Source organism: Diadema antillarum, unplaced genomic scaffold (genome assembly GCF_040938485.1).
Source record: "Diadema antillarum isolate AM-2024a unplaced genomic scaffold, OU_Dant_1.0 scf00000057, whole genome shotgun sequence".
Lineage (NCBI taxonomy): Eukaryota > Metazoa > Echinodermata > Echinoidea > Diadematoida > Diadematidae > Diadema > Diadema antillarum.
The window spans coordinates 1,614,368-1,638,503 of NW_027270946.1; the positions used below are offsets into that span (position 1 = coordinate 1,614,368).

General features: G+C 39.9%; 1 protein-coding gene across 1 annotated transcript in view; it reads right to left on the minus strand.

The window, feature by feature from the left end:
• Positions 1-10,322: 10,322 nt before the first annotated feature.
• LOC139715881 (serine/threonine-protein phosphatase 6 regulatory subunit 3-like) overlaps positions 10,323-24,136 on the minus strand; it is a 44,024-nt gene continuing 30,210 nt past the window's right edge. Inside the window, exons 14-23 of the mRNA XM_071627431.1 lie at positions 23,209-23,306; positions 21,644-21,701; positions 20,985-21,115; positions 20,071-20,264; positions 18,471-18,624; positions 16,801-16,967; positions 15,933-16,032; positions 14,000-14,779; positions 12,851-12,955; positions 10,323-12,037 (exon numbers count right to left, since the gene is read on the minus strand). Of these exons, the coding sequence (XP_071483532.1) occupies positions 11,971-12,037; positions 12,851-12,955; positions 14,000-14,779; positions 15,933-16,032; positions 16,801-16,967; positions 18,471-18,624; positions 20,071-20,264; positions 20,985-21,115; positions 21,644-21,701; positions 23,209-23,306 (1,854 nt within the window). The 3' untranslated portion in view covers positions 10,323-11,970. The remainder of the gene's footprint in view (positions 12,038-12,850; positions 12,956-13,999; positions 14,780-15,932; positions 16,033-16,800; positions 16,968-18,470; positions 18,625-20,070; positions 20,265-20,984; positions 21,116-21,643; positions 21,702-23,208; positions 23,307-24,136) is intronic.

Below are 24,136 nucleotides of genomic sequence, written 5' to 3' on the forward strand. Positions count from 1 at the left end.
ATGGTACATGTATGCAGACTTTTTTGGGGGGGGGGGGGTGTTGAAGGAAATAATAAGGGCTAAAGGATTAATTTGCTTGGTATAGGGAATATCCTTGTGGTTACCATAGTATGATGCTGTGAACGAGAAAAGTTGAGTTTTTAGAACTAGGCAAGAATCAAACTATGAAGTATTTATCTCACTATTGTTTTTCCAAGTAACAAGTGACTGATCCAGTTTTTGGTTGATTATCTGTTTACCTCACTGTCCTGCCACCAGAGCTAAATTTTGCTGACTGTGTTTACAAGAATGTGCAGTATTATTTAGGATTTATGTACACGAACGTGCCTTACATTTCAGAATTTATTTTTGTGTGGGATCTTGGGTACGGTTTTCTTCACGGTCGTTGGGTTTACATTTGATGTAGATGGTGCAGTTTCATTCCATGAAGATTTTTTGTATTATTATTTGTTGTTCTCTTTGTTAAGTCTGAAGTAGATCACATAGATTAACTTTCTTGATGTTTCTTGATGATTTTTGACTATTTTTTTTTCTCTACATGTACATACTGTACATAAAAAAAAATTCTTGATCTTGGGCTATTTGCCCATATATATCTCCTTATACATGTATTATTCACTCTCACACAAGGGATGAGATGTGCTGTACCCATGGCATTAAGAAGGTAATCATGATTATGACAACACCTTTATTGTACATAAGATTAAGCGATGATTTTAATATCTTTCCAGGTGGGGTGCCATCGAGATGATTTTAAGAACACCTGTTCACCTTCGTGACTTTTAAATATTTATATTTCAGACATTATATTTAATCATAGTGATACGTACTATTTGCATACATATGTAATGCTCTCTCCCTCTCCTTCTCGGATCTCTCTCTTTCTCTCTCTTTATATATTTTTTGTTTCTTCTCCTTCCGTGTCCAAGTACATCTCTTACTTTGAAGGATCATCAAATATGTGAAATGAAATCACTGGAAAAAAGAAAGAAATGATGGAAAGCAATGGAGTGTCATTGCAATAAATAAAATGTAAATAACATATAACACACCCAAACTGTGTCAGTGGACGTTGATTGCTTGAATGTGAAGTGTGGCTTTCAACTACAGTGTATTACAGTGTACTTATAAGTGATGATTTGCGTGCCGAGTAATTTTTTTTTGTGCTCAGCCGGGTAAGGTGAATTTTGCATGTTTTTAACTCTTCAGAATCAATATATCAAATAGTATCACATATAAAAAGCAAGATATTGTTGTGCTTTTATTTTGTGCTAGATTCATGTTACATGAAATTGCAGGAAAGTTCCACTTCTACAATTCTAATAAAAAATAGTATATTTCATGTTTGGTGTGTGTGTGTGTGTGTGTATGTGTGTGTGTAAATAGAGCTAGTAGACTGATATTCATAGAATTAATAACTCAATAAAAAAATATTAATTTCAAATCATTTCCATCTACAAAAAGTAATGTATAGTAAAAAGTATGCATTTTAAATACAAGTATATTAAAATCATCATTTAAAAATACTCTGTATATAACCTCCAAGGATAAAAGTTACTTGTGTTTTTTTTTTCCTTTATTGGGGATACTTTGTTTTACTGCACTTCCCATTTCATCACCATGCCTCATGATCATAAATTTAACCTCTCACAAAGTTGTCTTGCAAAGTCTCAATTCAAGAAATATCAGTCTTCTGAAATAAATTACTGTATATTCATTATTTCAGCCAGGGTATTTGCAGGGCATTGCAATTTTCTCGGCCGCCGATCGCGCGATCGCCGCAAAATTTTGCCTGAAGATAGGGCCGGATGTCAACTACAAGATTACATGGTCATACAAAAGAATAATTTGGCTTTCTATTTTTAGTAAATTAATTATGCAAATTTACGCATGAAATCATATTTTCATCTATAATTCCATTAAAATGACTGAAGGATCCCTAAATTTTAGTGTCAGAGTTCCTCAAGACACATCAAACAATATTCTTGTAAAAAAATAGCAAAATCAAAATCAATTTCTTTTGATTTTTATTGTTTTGTTAATTTCTTATGTATTTTACTGTTTTTTCGACCTTTTGTTTTCTATTGTTTTTTTGCCAAAATTTGTTGCAGGCACTATTTCAAGCTTATCTACATTAGAATTGATCAATTTCAATGGTTTAAAGTTGAAATAATCTAATTTATATCAATTTAACAAAAAAGCACAATTTGCATTGGATTTGCACACGATTATCATGAATTTGAGCCGTTTTTGGGTTGACATGCAATATGTGGGAGACTTCAATGAAAAAAGTCATGAAATGACGCGGCAAAATCTTTGCACGTTGCGGAATCGTGGCGCGAAATGTCGAGGGGTGGGGTCAATTTGAACCCCCCCCCCCCCCCCCAGTTGGAATAGGGTTAATATCATGTGTGTTCTCATCACAAAAGGTAACATAACCCAAACAATGTTGAGTGAAAGCTGCAATGTTCATAGAACACATCAGTGAAGTTCTAGGAAAAGTGGACAATCAATTGTTAATTTTGAAAGCTTCATTGCCATCATCGCTGGATAAGAAGACTACTGCAGTTCTAATGTCATGTGTGGACAATATTTTAAAGAAAATATAAAGAGAAATCCACTTTTCACCAAAAGTGTACATTCTATCGACTTATTAGTATTACTGACATACATTAAGGGTGATATTATTACCTCTGCCAAGGGGGGAGGTTATGTTTTCGTTACCGTTGGTTTGTTCGTTAGTTAGTTTGTCCGTGTGCAAAATAACTCAAAAAGTAGCTAACGGATTTGGATGAAACTTGCAGGAAAGTTTGAGAATGACACAAGCAACAAACGATCAACTTTTGGTAGTGATCCAATAATTTTGGGGGAATTTATAGAGGATTTTTGATATTTTGGCAGGTAGGGTCAATGAACTTGGGAGTTCAGGCTGCGCGTATTTGAGGTTTGCATGCGCGGACTAAAGTGCATGCTCTAGTTTCTGCTAGGGCGAAGCGCGCCGTGCAGCTGAGGGTTTATGACGTAACAAAGGCTTCTATATTGGGAAATCGGGCGGCTTTCAGCACATATGCTATAAGTACGTATGGGTGGAAATCACTGATATCTCTGTGGAAGAACAAGATCAGTGGTAAAAATGATTTGCATGCTTGGCGGAGGTCTGCGCTCTCAGAGTGCTTCTCTAGTTCCTCCTGCTGTCTGAAAGAGTTATCTGTTGACTTATGTGGGGCAATGAATACGATTTCTCCATTTGGGACCAAGAAATTACATCAATATTGGCAACTTGTCGTCCTTAAATTGTTGACTTGATTTACATAGAGAATTTCATATGAAATGGCAAAAGACAAAATGAAGTTTTTGTTACTGCTTTGATGCGATTAGTTGACTTGTGAAAGGTTTACTGTATTTCCAGAGTACCGTAGGTGAGGCCAAGCCAGGGATGATATTGAAGTTTTTTGAAAAAATCGGAAATCAAAATTTTCAAGTGATTTTTATACACGAAAATAGCAAAACGTGTTACTTGAGAAAAAAAAAATCTGAAATCCGATTAAAATCTACAGAATATCATGCGTGGGCCAAGCTTAAGAGATTTTACAGGGGTACTAGAGTAAGCACTCGCCATAAGCATGCATACAAATGAGACGGAGTGCACGTACTGATCTGGGAATTGATTCTAGTCTACGTTCACGTCATACCTTGTCATATCATTATTATCAGGAGTGTTTTTTGTTTTTTTTCATAATGCCCTTTATTTTTCAGAAATGCAATGTGTTTGATTGTTAAGATTTTGGTTTCTGTGATAATATCATATCGTTTAGATCATTCCTAGAGTCCAGACCTTTTTGTTATTCACAAAATAAACAATGGAACTTGAGTGTAGACTGAAAGATAGTTTAAGCACGATGTTTGTTGGCGAACATACTCACTTTGAATAAAGACATCATAAAATCAAACAAGAGACCCGCGGGTCTAGCGCTCACCTGAGTATCGCAAGTTCACCTTTCACGCAGTCACTAATCTAAATTATTCACAGCTCTACCAAAATTTGACCAGGCATTCTCAAGTAGAAGATGAAAATGTACAATAAGGGCCCAATTTTTTTAAGATTCCTTAATTTGGGGGGATTGGGGCCCCCTGGGGCCCCCTGGGTGGGGCATGGTGCCCATTTTGATAAATTGAGATCCTGACCCCCCTAGGGATGCTACCTGCCAAGTTTGACAAAAATCCATCATGAGGTTTTCAGGAAGAAGATGAAAATGTACAATTCAGGCCCCCATTTGGACCCTTCCAACCACCCCCCCCCCCCTACCCAAGAGGGGCACCCCTGGATCTCCTATGAACAAACTTGAAACTACAGTCATTAATGTACTCACTCATAATATTATCTCAGCTCTATAACTTCTGATTCTAGAGAAGATTTATAAAGATTCCTTCATTTGGGGGGTTTGGGACCCCTGGGGGCCCCCTGGGTTGGGCATGGTGCCCATTTTAACAAATTGAGATCCTAACCCCCTAGGGATGCTACCTGCCAAGTTTGGTGAAAATGGGTCATGGGGTTTTCAAGAAGAAGATAAAAATGTACACTTTAGGCCCCATTAGGACCCCTCCTCATCCCCTCCCCTGGGTCCCAAGGGGGGGGGGGGGGGCACCCCTGATTCTGCCATGAACAAACTTGAAACTACAGTCATCAATGTACTAACTCATAGTATTAACTTAGCTCTATCACTTCTGGTTCTAGAGAAGAAGATTTTTGCGGATTCCTTAATTTTGGGGGGTTTGGGCCCCCTGGGGGCCCCCTGGGTGGGGCATGATGCCCATTTTAACAAATTGAGTTCCTAACCCCCTAGGGATGCTAACTGCCAAGTTTGGTGAAAATGGGTCATGGGGTTCTCAAGAAGAAGATGAAAATGTACACTTTAGGCCCCATTAGGACCCCTCCTCATCCCCTCCCCTGGGTCCCAAGGGGGGGGGGGGGGGCACCCCTGATTCTGCCATGAACAAACTTGAAACTACAGTCATCAATGTACTAACTCATAGTATTAACTTAGCTCTATCACTTCTGGTTCTAGAGAAGAAGATTTTTGCGGATTCCTTAATTTTGGGGGGTTTGGGCCCCCTGGGGGCCCCCTGGGTGGGGCATGATGCCCATTTTAACAAATTGAGTTCCTAACCCCCTAGGGATGCTAACTGCCAAGTTTGGTGAAAATGGGTCATGGGGTTCTCAAGAAGAAGATGAAAATGTACAATTTAGGCCCCATTAGAACCCTTCCCCACCCCCTCCCCTGGGTCCCAAGGGGGGCACCCCTGATTCTGCCATGAACAAACTTGAAACTACAGTCATCAATGTACTAACTCATAGTATTAACTTAGCTCTATCACTTCTGGTTCTAGAGAAGAAGATTTTTACAGATTCCTTAATTTTGGGGGGGTTTGGGCCCCCCTGGGGGCCCCCTGGGTGGGGCATAGTGCCCATTTTAACAAATTGAGTTCCTAACCCCCTAGGGATGCTACCTGCCAAGTTTGATGAAAATCGGTCTTGGGGTTTTCAAGAAGAAGATGAAAATGTAAAAAGTTTACGCACGACGCACGACGGACGACGGACGACGGACGACGCACGACGCACGACGCACGACGGACGCCGGACGAAGGGCGATCGCAATAGCTCACTTGAGCCTTTGGCTCAGGTGAGCTAACAACTGCAACATTATGCCATTTTAGCATTATGATTACTTGAACATTGTGACGTAACTATAAAGCAGCGCATGGCTAACTACGTCAAACATCGAGTCAAGCGCATTTTAACAGGGTGCTGCCATCTTCTGTTCAATAGCTGTACAGGATCGTGCAAATGGCTGCACCCACAACCCAAAATGGTCATCCTGCACACTGGACAATGCCCTCTAGTGGTGTAAAATCTCTTTGGGCTATACAGAAATGGTGCCATTTTTAGAGGTCCTTCTTCAGAATCTGTCAGGGATACCTGACTTTTGTGCAAATAAGCAATTTTTATCACCTGGTATATAACTTCTCATGGCTTTTAAAAAGTGGAAATGTGGCACTGCAGTATGAGAATTTTACAAAGTTTGGATAACATTTATGCTTCACCAGTAAAAGTACTAATTTTAAGTTGAGGTTGTGAACAGAAGGAGTTTGATGATCCATGAAGTTTTTACTCATTTATTCTTGATGGAGACCCAGAGTGAAAGGCAGGTTCAGGTATGAATCGTCGTCATAGATAAACATTAACAGATCTAATTGATCAGCTCGGTGTTAAACTTCTACCCTTTCTTTCTGTTCTCAACATGAAAGTGAATTTCTGTGACCTTGCAATGGTTATTATACTGCCCACTAAATACTATCTTTGTCACAGTTGCTGGTATTGATAGTAATGTAAACGATAGCTAGGATGAATCTGGGAATTTCCCTTCATTCCAGTTTTACTTCCCTTACACTTTCAGACAGTCAGCATCAGTTGACCACATGGCTTCTGTCAAGAATCATGTCACCCACAGACACACACGTTTGATCACACACCTAACTAACTTGCAGTGTACAAACATGCAACATTGTGCTTGGAAGGTTGAACACGCACCAGAGAATTGAACCACATCGCCAAGCAGTTTTCAACAAATGGCGCACTTCTATTTGGTACCCCAGGGTATCAAACACCACAGCATTACGTAAGCAGCCCTGCCAGTGCCTATTTGAAGACAGGGGCATCATAGTCCAGCCTCTCAGGCATCCATTCATACAGTTTTCTCCAAGATCTACCTTTCAAGCACCCGCACAAAGACATTTTACAGGACTACCACTCAACTGCTCATAGAAACCCCAAAATGAAACATGGTTTTTGTGTGGGAAGATGGAAATAACATATTTATTATTTATAACCTTCTTCGTTACAAGTTTTTATCAACATTTATGCTACGCTATGATTCTCCGATCTTCCAGCTGACCAACATCTCCTGTTTACTTTGAATAATATACAAATCTCGCATTTACCATCTTGAATCTTTTTTTTCTCTTTTTTTGTTTTAAATTGTAAGGATCTAGATCTGAGTCAAGATAAACGCATCTCTCTGTGAAATCTGTTCTACCGAGTCCTGCATATCATACAAATAGATCACAAGGTACGGGAGAGACGAGGAAGGAGATGTGATTGCCTGTCCATCCACACTGTCGCTATGGCCAGACAAGTTTCAGTGACTTTCCACACAATGACAGCAATGAAACGATTAAAAAAATACCTCCTACTCGCTAAAAAAAAAATAGAGGAAAAAAAAAAGACAAAATCTTGTTGAAATCTCCGTACACACTCAAAATCATTTTGAAAGATCGGTTTAAATACACCTTGGTTTGAGTTAAATACAAAGAATAGAAATATTTCACGTTGCCAAAAACTGAGAAAGAAAAAAAAAACAATTGTTAGAGAAACTTGTCAATCTGGCACTGGCAGAGTGAGAGGAGTGGATACTTCATGTACCCTTCTCTTGTGCAGTTTGATGAATCTGCCTCTTCTGTGCACAAAACACTACAAGGCATGCACTATTAAACCAGATACATGGATCCTCAGTATTTCATCTCTTGAATATAATCACCTCATTTTACGTCGATTTTAAAAGATGCCACACAGCCTTCACATGTAAAAAAGAAAATGAATGAAAGAGAGAAAACTCATCATCAACAAAGCGACAATGACCGGCTGTACGCACAAAGTGAGAGTCCGCTTCATCGGTTCAGATTACATGGCACACTTGATCATCTCACACATCTTGCGTTGCTCACACAGATTTTTATAAAAACAAACAACTAGACAAACGAAATCACCCCATTGCAATGTGAAGACGGTTCTTATTTACAAGTGATGCAGCTCCCCGTAGGCTCTCCTTCATAGAGATGAAAATAAGGTTTTGGAAGTGAATTGGTGTTTCTATACTTGAATAATTTCCCTTTATTGAGCCAAGAGGAAGGACATTGGAGAGGAACTATAAGAACCTATAACTACCAAAACACACAACACCATACACAAACAAAGTATCATTCTTTGCTTGCTGAAGTCCCAATACACTATCTTCATGGGTTGCCAAGGGAAATCGGAACATAAAATTTGCCTCTTTTCTCTGAAAACATCAAATGGAAAAACAATTCAGTCTTTGAAAAAAAAAAAGAGAGAAGTTATTTTACAAGTAATTTATAATTTCATCGATAACAAATATACATATGGTTCTTTCAGTGCACCACATAAGTACAATGTGGCATATTATCTAATGACACAAAAATATTCCATCTGTCATGCAGAATGCATATTTTCTTCTGTAGTTACTAAATATATATATAATACTTCCCTGCCATAAGATTGTGATCATGGTTACTTCTCTGCATTGTTTGCCCCTACAGTGATCCTTCCCATTAACATGCGATGTCCAGCAACAAATAGACGGGACGCCACCACCAGTCCACTATTAGGCATGCTCATCTCAACTATTCAGGAGGAAACAAACATTTCTGATAATTCATCAGTTCTATTATTAAGTCAGGAACCTTCTTGTGGTGAAGGGGGAATAAAAGAGGAAATTTGCCACAATACAGGAGGCAATGAGAGTGCACTATCTTGCTGGTAATGACCCCAAACATGGAACATGGGCACTCATTTTGTGGAACTCCACACTAATACAATATGCAACACCTGTCACTTGTTCTCATTTTGCTTGATAGGCTGTGGTAAGATGAACAATTTGGCCCATTTCCCCTTATTTGTTCTTTGGGTGGTGGTGGTGGTGGTGGTGGTGGTGGTGGGGGGGGGGGGGGGGGGGGGGGGGGGTGGGGTGGGGGTGATACCACGGCACATCGAACATACTGCCCCTCTGCCCTACAGACAAAAACTGCACAACACCCCCAAGAAATACCAGCTCCTGAAACAAAAATGTCACATATGCATGCCGCCACAATGCAGAACAACTATATTTTCACTTGTATCAGCTTATGCTGGACAAAGGCATTCTGCACTTGTGTGTGCCTATGTCGTAGATACTACATGAAACAAGTAGAGCGCCCAGTTCTAACAACACCAGGAATATAAATGCGATTCTTACTTTAAAAATATATGCTATGTTAAATGTCGCAGGTTGTCTTCGAAAAGTGAAGAGTGACTTAGCTCAACGCAAGAAGCATATTAACAAAATTTGAAGAGGTCCACACAAGTTGTGATGGTTCTTGCCCCACAATTGTGCCAACACAGCTGCTTATAAAAAAATAAGATACACACCAAACACATTGCATCGCACCAACATGAGTAATAGGTTTACATTATGCCACTTAGTACAGTGTCAAGAAATGAAGTCACTTCTTAATTAAAGACCTTACATAGAGAAGACATGGCTGGGATTTAGGGTTCATACCAGTGAAGGCAGAATTTTCTGTACTGCCTACCAGCTTTGCATGCTCACGAGCAGCACACTCAGCTGGCTGGCTCTCAGAGATATTCATACCTTGAGCTTGGTCACCTAGCTCCTTCACTGTATGTGCTTACACCTGCCGAGTTAAGCAACGGAAATTAGAATCAAAACTCGGAACAACGTACAGTCCCTCTGCCGGAGTCTTTTTTCGATCTAACACACAAACCAGCTTCAGTGCTGAGGAATGTGTGCCATTTATCTATGAGATACGCATCTTTGCAGTGCTAATATAGGTAATTCAAAGTTTAACAAACAGGAGAAAATGTTGGCTACCTGACTTTATGAAAATATCGAACATTCCCGTTGCCAGAAACTACTTCCAAAAACTACCAATAACAACTAACAGCGCTTAAGGCAGACTGCATGCTTTCATGAAAGGTGCATGACAGTAATCACATGGTCACCATCCAAGAGTATCCCAACCTTTCATAGCTTTGACTTGGCATGATGCACTTTACATTATAGAAAAAGAGAAATGGTTAAAGTAGCCACTTTTGTGGATGAAAGAAAGTTGTTTCTTCACATTACATAATGGACCAAAACACAGAGTGATGCTGTGATTTGGTAACATATAACATCTTCCACACAAACATCCCTCACAGATTAAATACACCCCTACCTACATCATATTAATTTGCTTGTATCTAAAATGCAGCCACAAAGGGATTCTTGGTCAATGTTTCCTGTATCAAATTTCTGTTACTCTTCACTTACGTGATACATATTCGTTTACAGATAAACTGTTTATAGTAAAAAAAAGGGAATGAAAAGTTTGGTCATGGCGAGGTGACTTCTGTTCGAAAGAGGATACTCGCGTTAGTGACAGAAAGGCAGGCATCTCTCTAAAGTGATTATCAGGATACATGGATGCTTTACCTACATGACAAGGCATCAATGAGGAAGTAAGTCTAACACCTAACCAGTTTCAAATATCTAAGTGGGCACATCCAAGCAGAGGATGCTGTATAATAATTCAGGTTGAGGCAGAATGGGGGGTATCTCACAAATATCAAAGCGACTCGTCAACCTGTCTTGCTCATTACTCCTAGCTATAGCAAAGCTGCTGTGTTTGGGGGGTAAAAGTCGGCCATCTAAGTGACTGGCAATGCTTTGTATAGCAGCAATGCCTCCTCAGACAAAAAGTCCACATATATTTCAATGTGCAACACTGCTTTTACTGCTTTGGTGAACATCTTTGACTGAATGGAAGAGCAGAAAATGTTTTTTTGTTTGGCTTTGAGACACAAATGCCTGCACAGAAGAAGACCCAAACCTTTTCTAAAAGCTAATCACCAAGCAAACACATACTCTGATGATCGTCATCTTGAAGAAACTTCTACAGTGCAATATGACATTCAGCTCTAATACACATAATGGCACTGATACATTTTCCTCATGAGTTTTGTAAATGCAACAACTAACACCCCCCCCCCCCCATCTCCTTAAAAAAATAATAATAAAAATTTCATTTCATAAGCACAAAATATCTGAAACTGTTGCACAAATTTAATATAACATCGGTGTCAATAACATCAAGAGCTTGGTTTTCTTGGAGAGATCAGAACAGGCGGAGAAAGATAATTGTTCCGCCCTAATTGTAAGTGAACTGCATTAAGCATGAAATCTCACTGTTCCAGGAAATTGCGGTATAAACTACAAGCTATGCATTCCACAGGAATGTTAATGTCAGGGCACTCACAAGATGTGGAGCCACTGCTCCTTGAGCTCAAAAGTAAAAATTCTGTTCAAACCTGAATCTTCACAACAGGAGGCAATGGGACTAGATGCTGGCACTATTATCAAATTGGTTGGCACACTTCTACAAATGCAACAAACACAGAAGTTAAGACTGTTCACAGGATACGGAATTCTTTTTTTGCTTTTGTCTTGTCTTTTTGCAGTTGTCTGCTTTTGTTTTCTGCTGCTGTTACTGAGGTATTTCAAGTTTAGGTTATAACGAACGGAAAGCTGTGAAGCATAAATCTTACTCTTTATTGTTTTATATACAAACAAAATGGCCACTTTGGGTAGTTGGGTATACAAGCACATAGATGTACGCTGCAGATGAAAGATTCCTTTGTTACATCATCAATAGCCTAAAGAGCAGCTCACATTAGTGTTTCAAACGGGTACTCTGTGAAAAAACGTCATGAGGAAACATCATATAGGTGACAATACTGCTGAAACCACACCAATGGCTCACTTACGTGTACAAAATATAAAGATCTCCCTGAAAAGAACTTCGATATCATCAAGAAACAGGGATACCATTAGAAACGAATCACTTTAAACGTCAATGCATAAATATGTGGCTCTACGTGAAGCTACTCATGAATTTCTTCTGTTATTTTTGGCAAGCTCACTCCCTCACAGCCGCAGGTAACAAGTAGCCCCTTTCCAGGATCATGGACTGAGCCCGATGTCAAAGCCTTCGCATGGCAGCATGGACTGGTCTATTCACAGTGTGTGGGTAGTGTGGTGACGGGGGTGGGGATGGGGAGGTGGGTGATGAGTTGCGTCACACAGGGCCATTCTGAGTAACGGCGGTCACTTGGATGACATCACTACCCTCTATGGATTCATTCCTGTCACAACAAACAAAGAGCACATGGATGGATATTGTCAAGAAAAGCAGCAGACTAAGCATGGACAGTACACAAATTAGCTTGACACAACACAGGACGTGGTCATTCGTATTGTTTTTGTATCAAATTGTGAATGTCGATGAAAAGAGGGAAAACCACGTGTCTCCACCAAGCATGACCATTTCTTTCTTGTGAATACACTATTTAATAGACTCAGAACCTTTAGACATCCAATGCATGAGCCATCGCATTTTAGACATGTCTGCCAGAAACAGTTGAAGTATTTGCCTGATGATATATTTAGACACAGCACTGCATAGGGAAACACACAACAGAAAAAAAAAATCTGAAGATAGAAACAATTCTGCCATTTTGGATATGACAATACAGCACTTCATGAAAAAATAATGGCTCTGGAATCCTTCAGGGTAGAGGCATAAAATGACCAGTAACTCATAATCTGCCGGTCTCGTAGTGCAGAATGTCTTTTAGTCTCAATATAAAACTGAACTTGTTTCGGCACTGTTTGAACCTTGCTCATGTAAACGATGTACATAACTAAAATATATTTCGCTTCATCTTTTTCAGTGAAGTCACCTTTAGTCTAAATTGGTGTCATTACCTAATATTTTGTATGACATTAATATCTAAGAGCAGAAAGATTGTGAAATGCCATGTGTGTGTGAAGCACTGCAGTATCATTATTTGGGATTGAAACAAAACTGAAGTTTCATATTAGTTCTCTCTACATAAATGCAGCTACTGAATGAAACTGAAAGCTGGTGGGTGAAGGACGCCTGTGGCTAGACGTACCTATTGTGTGTGAGGTCCTGGAGACCTAATGGCCCATTTGGCCTTGGAGAGCTGGGAGATTGAGAGCTGGCCCCAGACTTCATGAATTCCGACTTGGCAATGTAGCTGGGTTAGATGAGACAAGGATTAAAGAAGGTTTACGCTTAGGCTAGAACCATGAAAAGCACCATTCTTCAATCTTACCCAACATATGGTACTGCAGGTATTTCAACAAACGTGTTATTTTGAAATTCTAGAACATGACGAGATTTCAGTGAGCAGATTTGATTGCTGCACAAAAAATTCAAGGAAATGTGTCTCTTCAAGCTCCCTGCCCTCCTTACAGCCAAAACATAATTCTCGGAAGGGCTCAAAATTGATTGTCCACTATTTGGATCTTGCTTGCAATACATCATAAGGGTCTATCAAGAAAATTACCCGGCTGATGCCATTTGCCAGGATTATGAGTTCTTCTGGAGTAATATGATATCAAAGATGTTGATCGCAGTACACAACTTTTTTTTTCTTTTTTTTTTTCAGAAGGGCCCTCACTGTTCAGTATTGTGGGGAGATAGAACGTTAAATGATGATTGATTGTGCGCTTGCAATCGTAATTTGCATGCGATTCACTCTAGCTCGGAAAACTGATTGGATATCACGGTTGTCCAATTTGTTGATTATTTATAATCAATTATGAAAAATTATGTAGCAACCATCATCGGGTAAGCTGAAATTGTGGACTCGGTCAAACTTTTTGGCTAATATTTCACATTTTCGTCATTACAAAATTTAACTGTGTTATTAAAACATCATTTACACATTTCTCATGGATACATATACATTTGGCACAATAATCGACAGTTCTGCAGGCATACGAGAACTGAAAGTTTTGTCTTTAAAACAGCTGAAGTCTAAACACAACTCTATGAGAAATTGAGGAACATGTGCTGCAATTTAGGACCAGATGTCCATATTTTTTATGTCTATATCTTCCTGAGGCTCACAAGGTACAATTTTTTAATAAACACTAAGATTATCAAATGCTTCTACTTTATTTCAAAAAAATAGTGGGTTGAATTTTCTTGGTGTCACTGGGATCATGTTTGTGTCTAATATTTCAAACTCTTTACAGATAACCTACTCTTTTCAGGTATAATGTGAATTACTAACTTGATTTTGTCATTAGCCTCTCCTCCGTCAGGTGACAAGTTCTCATCATTGTTGACCAGCTCTGAGTTCATGGAAGTCCTGCCATCTAGCTTGGCAGTGATGAATGGGGCATCGGCCGGGGAGACTGTGACCGCAGCTTCTGGGCTGCCCTCCCCGTCCACGGAGGTGGGCGAAGACACCTCCTCGCTCAGGTCCATCTTCATGTCGGGCTTGATGTTGATCCCGACCTCCGCGCTTCCCGTCTCTCCCGCGTCGTTGTGATTCGCCGTCGCCTCCTGCGTCGACGAGCTGCCGGGCTCGACCACGCTGCAGCCGACTGCAGGTATACACTGTCCGGGGTTCGTGTTAATCCGTACGCTCCCCGCCGCGCATTTCTCGTTGGGTAGCTCCGCACAAATACTGGGGTTTACGGCACTCATGCTGCAGCTGGCACCAGGGCTTGAAGGTGTGGCTGAATTCGACAGCGGAGGTATACTTGCAGGCGCTGGGCTATTGTTCACAGTCACTTGACAATTACTACTTGCATTAATGTCATTTTGTTCTACAGTGCCATGCGTTACATCATTGACCACTGGGTTACTAGAAGGGTTATTCACAGGTGCACTGCCACTGGCTGGTCCTTTGTGAGATTGCGAATCTTCCGGGTTGGGATTTGTTGAACTGCTAACAGTATTGTCCACAATTTGGTCATTTACCCTAGAGGAGGCATCAGGTTGAAGAGGGCTGCTATCAGCCTGTATTCTATCTCCTACATCAGATGAAGATTCTGCCACCATACTCCTGTTGTAAAATAACAGTCAAAAGGCAATTCAGTTCACTTACAATGGACATTATCAAAATCTGGCGTGGCATCAATAGAGCTCACCATTAACATTGGCCCATTGGCCCAGGGTCACTAAAAAATAATGTCGGGCCACCAAGTTTCTGGAAAGGTTATCTTTAGGTCATATCAGGTACTTAGGATTAAAAATTGATTGTTGTGTTTGTATTTATTTTGGGCCACTACATTTCCTTCTCAGGCCATCAAAATCAAAATGTCAAATTAAAAGATTTGGGTGGACAGAACACCACAGGAAAAAGTGAGTGTCAAGCCCTGCTTCAATATTAAATTTGAAACTAATCTCTACATTGCAATGAGGTATCTTAAATGTTCAAAAACCAACAAGAAATCTTAGAGTATCTGAAACTTGACCTTCTAAAGTACCATGTAAACGACCACTGCCAATGCTTAGTAAGTACTTTTCTAATGTACACACTACTTGCCTTTTAGACATCACACTTACATGTAGCACACAGCATTGCTGGCATATATCACTGGGGTAGAAAACAACATTATCCATACAAATTGGAAGTAACATTAGGAATCTCTCAGCCACTTTGGGCGGTGTAAAATCCCCCCATGTACTAATAGGAAGCTTTGTATCTGTGACACTAATCCTACGACCACCAATCAGGCAAAAAATTCTTGTTCTGAGCACGAGCAAGACAACTGTTCCAAAAAAAGAGAGCACATGACCAGCCTTGGAGGAGGGGCGTCATAGCATTAGCGTCCCAGATCTGAAGCTGCCTAGTACTGTAAAACATGATATATTCGCGGCATGAATTTTTCGCGAATTGGAGCCGACGGCCTTTTTTGCAGCATGAAATTTTCGTGAACTGCCACTGGCATTCAATGCATATAGTGTAGACAAGAACTCTCGCGTGCATTTTGATTTCGCGAATCTTGGCGCTCGCGAAATTCGTGAAATTAAAATGCACGCGAAAATTCCTTGTTTTACAGTATGTGGTTAGGGAAGCAGTCCCTTCCAATTGTGCATTTCATATCCAGGGAGTTAGTACTCTCAGCACTTGATACAGGATACACCTCTCAACAATGTGAATGATGGTGTGGAAACTGGGGTGGGGTGGGGGTGGGAGAACCTGTCTCACTCACTTCTCTCCCGAATGGTCCTGAACAGCTGCACTTGAAGGGTTCAATGAACTCTCGCTTCCCTGGTCCATGGGCTTTGGATCTGAAGAGCTACTTGATACAACTGGAGGGAAATATGTCGGCAAAGAGGAAGGAAAACGTGGCAATGTAATACACAGACGAAATGTATCATTCTTGACATGATTATTCTGCTGTCACATAAAGTATCAGACATAGGCTGTAACACACCATAGAAGTTGAGCACAAACACCTTCAAACACAAGCTCACTTTTGCTTGCCTAAATATGAATTTTGGTCATCCTGTGAAGTACATTGTTCTCTAACATTGAATCTGTTACAAGAAATGTGTAAAGTGCATCACACATACTGAAAGGAAAATTTGCTTCACTAACTCCCCTTTCCAAGCCCATTGACATAAAAATACTGATCTATTGATCTCACACATCACATATAAAACTACTGAAATCATACATAAAATATTGTTCTCATACTTAGCATTTGCCAAACATTATGAGACAATACAAAAGGGCAAAATATTCACCCAACAGCATTGAGTATTTGACAGAGTGATTGTGAGTCATAGCTAATCTACTATGGACAATAGGATATCTAACCTTGCAGTCCTGCATACACCTGCTTCCCTATTGAAGTGGGGGAAATATTGGTATCTCTAGGTTCCAGAGATGTCAACCTTGTAAATAGCAACGCAGTATTCTGATTGCTGAAAAGTGTATCTTTGGTGGAAAACAGTATTTTTCATGAAAGCTGCAGTACCTTGGGCAAAAAAATAGTACTCAATACTGCCAAAAAAAGGTAACAGTTGGCATCTCAGAGGTTCCTTTCTTCCAAACAGCCAAAATTGTCAACCTACCATACGCCGATACTCTCTGACTCTCCCCTAAACTCTGCTCCTGGCTAGGACTGGAGACATGGCTGGGAGACGGGGAGGATGTGACTGCTCCGGCGGCGTCCCTCTCCTCCTGAGACGACGGCTCACTGTCCATGTCCACCGGAGAGCTGCTCCTCGGCCCTGGAGAACTACAGTGCAAGGAAATGAGGCAGATGGGAGAAGAGTTCGTCTAGTGGGCATGTCAACTCAAGAGTGATACTGACAGATCTCTATAATAGGGAGCTTTAGATTGTAGACGCGCGGACGTTCAAAGGGGGAAAAAACATGATCTGAGCGTGCGCAGTAGCGCGGGTCAAGTTGACGCACGCTTCTGCGCACGCTCAGATCATGTTTTTTTTTTCCCTTTGAACGTCCGCGCGTCTAAAATCTAAAGCTCCCTATTAACAGAAGAAAACTTGGAGAAGAAAGAGCTGACTCTGACAATACTAATAATGGTGAAGCCCTGATGCATCATAGCAGTAACAACAACAACAACAACAACAACAACAACAACAACAACAACAAAACACTCACTGTCATGCTTCGCTCTTGTTGAAGCTCAAGATTTTTAATTACCCAATGATATTCACATTTGAAAGGACACTTTTCCACTGCAGTCTTAGCTCCAAAACAGTATCTGAGATTTGGCAAATTTAGTCTACATGTGTCAATGAAGTAAGTGTGCCCTGCTGATTTACAATGGATGTCTGTTTGGGCAACATTCATACATTTCTGCACTGTACCTTGCACATGCTCTTTTGCTGGCATACTTGAGACAATACAAAAATAAGCTGAATATTCTGCAAGAAGTATTCTTTGCAAAACCAATGACCCTTTGTCGATTGTAACAAGTGATCTTTATTAGGCTTGAAGTTGTTGTTGGGTCTGCAAAAAATGACTGATTTGCCATTACGTTCTCTGTCTGCACTCCTCAGCTGTACTAAACAGAATGCTACACAAATTTGTCATGAGGTGGCTGAATCATCCATCATGAACTGACTTCAAAGAGGAAATCCAGTCCAAATATAAGTTAGTCTGATAAAAAGAGAGTAAAATCTTATGAGTTCGACGGTAAAAATTTGACTGAAATCGGATGAAAAATGAGGAAGTTATGACATCTTGAACTTTTGCTAATTTCTGCAAAACCGTTCTTGTACAGTGGATATGACTATGCAAATGAGTGAGCTAACCATGTCAGCTGCATGTCATACCCTCACAATTTTCCACTGATCATGTACAAGAAAATGACAAAAATTCAATGTTTCTGTCATTGAAGTCTGAAACATGACGTTATACTTGGTTGAATGACTTCAGAATAGTGATTAGTTAGATATACGAGGATTTGAGCCTCGGGCATAATTGCGTTGAATGAAAAACAGGAAATTTCAAAATTTTATGTACTAACTACATGGTAGGTTGTGAGGGAATGACATGCTCACTTTGCCATTGGCATATTCATATTGACTGTTCAAGAACCGTTTCCCCAAAAAATAACGAAACTTCAAAATGTCATAACTTCATTATTTTTCATCCGATTTCAATCAAATTTATACCGTTGAACTCGTAATATTTTACTCTTTCTTATCAGACTAACTTATATTTGGACTGGATTTTCTCTTAAGTCCACACGCAAACAGGGTTTTCTCACTCACCCATCATCGGGGAAATTGGCGTTGAATTCGCTGAAGTTTGCCCACCCCGTGTCCTCTTCTCCCGTTGAGGAAGTGGCCTGCGTCCAGCTGCTCGGCGTCGTGTCCATGGCCACCGCAGAGTCCATGGGGGCTTGGTCAAAGTTGGCAGTCCAAGCTGTGTGGGGGATTTTAAGAAGGAAGTGAACCATTTCATCCTCTTGTAAACCACATCAGATTTTTTGGCACGCTCCCAAGATAATGCAGCTTTAACTGGCAAAGGGGTTTTCCCTAACTTCGGGGGAACATTTTGTGTCTTTTCAGTTTCCCTATTCATAAGCTTATGTTTCTTTTCTTTCTTCCTTTTTCTGAAGGGGGTAGGGGAAGGGGTACAGGAAAGAGGCATGGAATACAATTCAACAGATTTCATTCAACTTTCATCAACGCAGTGCTGCAATTGGTTGCATATAATTCTCTTTCCTGTTAGTGAAATGTAATGGTCATATACAAACTTAACTACAGCTGACATCTACTGACAGCAGTAAACAGGTCACCATGCAAGATTGTGAAACACATGTGAAGCTTTCCTTCTATCTCCTTGAAATTTTCATCAACAACTGAACAATAATGCCCCTCCCCACTGACAGATGCACAGAAAATCCAACTCCTGCCAGCAAGAATGGAGGATTTGACCTGAATGATTGGTGGAGCCAACACAGCAAAGTGACTCGACAAAGCCAGGAAATGACTCACTCCAAATCACAAGCTATGACGCAAAGGTTTCTGTATCCTCTCAATGGAACACTGCTACTTTCCAGCCAAAGCCCCGCCATGAACAGAGACTTCCTTTCCAAATGGTGTTAAATCCATTTTTTCTTTTTCTTTTTTTAATCAAACTGGACTCTTTTACAGAAATGTATTCATTTTTAGTAGTACCATAGGTAGACTCTATAAAGTACTGAAATTCTAGACAGAAAATGGAGAAATTGGGCTATGAAAAATGAGCTTTGTTCCAAAAGGTGCTAAATCGAGCTAGATTCATTCAGAAACAAGTGTCCATGCTTGACCGTACTTTGACCCCTGAGAAATGCGAAGCCAGCTAGCTTTCTTAGCTGTGTAGCTTCCAAGAACACCCACATAGTATGTGATTATTAGGAAGGTGCTTGATACAGAATTTTTTTTTTTTTTTTAAACCACGAAATCTTTAAAAATCAGTGCAAATGTGTACATATTTCTGACGCACATTTTCTTTATCCCATCATGGGGTAGTCCTATGGGACATAAAATCATTGATGAATTCACTTATATGAATGTGAAATACAACCATTACCATGACAGTGGATTTAGCACATTTTGGATAGGAACTCTTCAGATTCTAGGGGACTGCAAAAGCATACTTGCCAACCTTATAAACTAAGAAATATTAATTTCCCATTTGCTACTACATACAGATTTTGAAGAAAAAGTAAGGACAAAATTGAGAAAAAGTCAGAAGATGGCACTTTTAATGTTCCTATCAAATAGGGACAGTTGGCAAGTATGCAAATGCAGTACATTCACTAGCAAAGCACAGAATCAAGTTCATTTTATTCTTATTTCCCTCGCCAAGGCTCTGTCAACTTACTATTCTCTGAGTCCACATCCATCTTAGTTTCTTCTGCCCCTTGAGTTGAGGAGACGCCCTGGCTGTGTCTCTCGACGGGTGGGAAGTCCTCCACGGCGTTGTTCTCCCTCGACTCCTCCCCTTCCTCTTCCTCATCACTACTACTACTGTGACTAGCCTGATCGCTGCCGAGGTCGTTCTTGCCTGCCACGTCGCTGTGGAGCAGAAAGATGCACGAAAAAATTTGTAATTGCAATTGGTCAGGCAGTCGGTCTACTCCTCTCCTTTTTTGCACAAAGCACCAAAAGATCATTCTTGATGTACCGAATATGTCACATACGTTGATTAGACTCCAGTATATTGCAGTGTTGCAATAATAAGTGCTGCAGAGAGACCAAAATCAGGTCAAACGAATATTTGTGAGACTGGAATTTACCTTGCAAGCTAAAAATGGGAATACCATTGGACCACGGTGTCAGACCAGTTATCTTTACTTATCAATCTCTTTCAGAGAAAGGGAGCCAAGCTGATACTAGTACTTTACCAAGTAATGACTCTCACTCTACAACATAAATACAGCAGACATGAAAGGATAGAGGAGATTCAAAACTCTGTCGTGTTGGCCAACACGAGACTGCAGCTCCAGTCCAGACCTCCCCCATCCCCACCCCGCCCCCACTATAGGCACAGATACTGTATAAGCGGTTATTTTCGCGAGGTTTAATTTTCACGAATTTCGCGAGTCACAGTTGGATTGCGAATTTAACATGTGAAAATGTCTCCACGCGCTCTGGTAATACTACATTACTGTTAGCGTCACCGTCAATTCGCGAAAACAACATCCCGTGAAAATGTCCATATTTTCCTCGTTCGTGCAAATATCTGTACGCGAAAATAACAGCGTATACAGTAGTTTGCCTTGCTCGACACCCTACCTTGACCTCAGGTCGTTGTTGGCCGAATACGTCAGCTCCTTCTCCTCCCAGATGTCCTCCTCGTCACTGTTGCTGTCGTTGAAGGGATGAATTCTCTCATTGCAGCATGCCTCAAACAGAGCCGAGTTGGGCTGTGGAGAGAGAGAGAGAGAGAGCAGACTGCCATAAGAACATCTCTCCTTTTGTTTTGCCCCCCAACACCCAAAATGGCATCAAAAAATCAGCAGAAATTATAAAATGATCTTCCTTCCTAGTCTTCGTACATAATGTAATGATAATTTAAAAAAAAATCATCAATACTCTGCACAATGCAAACTTTAAAAAAAATCATCAATACTCTGCACAATACTCTGCACAATGCAAACTTTAATGAAGTGAAGTAATGACTACGAAAATGAAATTTCTAAATAATTGGTTAAAACATAGATTAATATTTAAATAGGTACTCGTTATGACAGTCAACGAACCCTGTAGAATGTTTCCCCTAATTAACTTCTTCTAAATCGTATCGAAAATGTCACAGAAAATACACAATCAATGCAACATTATTATGATCAATACAATGAGCCACTATTGTGAGTAATTCCACAAGGATCAGATTAAATAACTGGATTTAATCACATTTACCTTCGCAGGAAACAGATACATCGAATACTCACATTATCTTCATTCGCCGATATTGAGAAATTAATGTTTGATGTCCTGTCGAATGGATTGCTGTAAACAAATCCAAAATCAAGAAACTGAAAAGTTACAAAGAATCCAACATATATTGCATGTACACATCACGTCTTGTTACCAGTATAAAAAGGGTATTGTACTAACACGAACACATAAAAGTCTCATTTCTCTGTAAGCTTTAAGAAACTGCACAAACTATTGTCACTACTGTTGGAACTATCATAGAAAAATTATTTACTTTTCATTACGTACGTTTACTTCAAACAATCTATCATTAAAGTTCAAACAAGACTTGTCAAAGATAAATGCCAAGGCAACATTTAAATGGGAACTGAAAATGCAGATTTACAAAAGAGGATAGAAGTCATGAGGAAAAATGTTCTAGTCTAAAACACTTGAAAACTTGATTTGTAGAACTCACTGACAAATGGCACGACATCTAGCATAATCCAGTATTAAAACATTATCATCTCTCTTCATTGAACCCTTTATTGTAAATGAATATCACCAAAACTAAGTTGATACATAAATTACTTGATACGTACACCAAAGATGGAATGCCCTATAGATATATGCTTGTCGTGAAAGGTGATTGGAAGGGTATAATATCAGATGAACACTTTTCGGAAACATGAAACAGAAACTTTGCTTTGAGGCAATTTTCCACAACCAATGCTTGCATGCTCTTCATTCAAATGTTATAACACAAGATCATACATCCATATCTTGAGACTATTTAGGCCATTTATACTTGGGAACAACATTCCCCTTTATCAGCTTGCTAACCTTTAGAGGTTCTTAGTTTAAACATAAAATACAATCTAACATAGACGGGGTGTAGCATGAGAGAGTCAGTTGAGTGTACTGTTGTATGAATGGGGTGTTACCAACACACATTATGGTAAGACACACAACTTATTATACAAAGTGGTTTATAAACAGACTGGTGGAAAATACAACACAGTGTCACACAATACACAAAAACTTACAAAAATGTTTCACACACAGGAGCTAAAAAGGTGTGGGGTAACTACACAAGCAGACATTCATGGACAATTAAGAAGCCTATTTCTGTCAAAGGAGTGATCAAAAGCACTTAGGGGTTTAGTTTAGATCTCCTGACGGGTTTGCAGATATAGTTCAGATTGCACAAAAGTCCAAGAAAGATGAAGTGAAAATACTAGCCAAAGCAGATCGAGCATTTGACATTGGTGGTCAAGGGCTGTACGAGAGCAAAAGCAGCATTTGAAGTCTTGAGAATGGAAAGAATAGTAAGATTCAACAGAAATTGGGCAAAACAAAAGAAGATTTGTACACACTTGAACACAAAGCCATTTAACTGAACTCACATATTTACACTGTTACAGAACAGCATAAACACAAAAGGGCATGATCAGCAAGAGAAAGAAAAAGGCAAAAGGGGATTACCACTGAATAGAGCAGCAATGGAAAGAAATGGGTGCAGATATATATGACATGTTAATAGTACCACACAACCACAGCAACCACGGTGAAAAATCACAGGGAAGTATGCTCCACTTACTTCACATTTTCCTCCTGCTCTGCGAACTCTTCGTCGTTGAAGCCGAACTGGTCAATAAAATGGGACGTCATTTGTTGCATCTGATAATCGGAAAAGGCCTGCCATACATACAGCATGGCCAAAGAGAGGGTTCGAGATGCTATGTGTGTTGCTTACATTGTCTCAGCACATGGGTGTATTGAGGTTTGGGATGTCCAAATAAGGGGGAAGTGATTAATGATAAAATGGGGGGTGGAATCTCTGTTTGTGTAACAAGGCCAAATGAAAGAGTGGGTGTTAAAAACTTAAAACATGGCAATGATTAAAGTAAAATTGAAAGAAACGGATCAAAATGAGGGAGCTGTGAACACTCTGAATTAGATGCTGCTGATGACACAATTCCATATTAAAGCAGAAAGATGATTTTAATGAGGATCACACATGGCAAAGTTGGAAAATGATCTCTGAGTGACTGCAAAGTTATGCAATGATGGGTAATTGGTAACAGTACATCATCTATATTTATGTTTTTTTCCCTCTCTGGACATTCAAATTTGATAACTGGGTATCAAATTCCAATAGATCTGCCACTGTAATCATTCTTTATAGTTCTTCATGTCTGAAGTGGCAGAAGTGATATGAAAAAGGACAAAAATGTTAACTCTAGGATTCACCCTCAAGAAGAACGCACTGGGAAGTTACATTGCAGCAATGTGCTATATGTGGGGCCTGCAACATAAAACTTTTTACATAAGAAAACTCGGGTTACAGTTAAACAGAGTTTTTCCTGTGTTCGTCATGGCAGAATCATACCAGCCTGAGTTTCCAGTTCTTACCCAAGTTTTTCTCAGGTCAAAAGTTTTACGCAAAAGGCCCTCAGCAAAACTCCTTTCCAAAGTATTAAGCTAATGACATGCATACATATACATTCTTCATGTGAAATCAACTA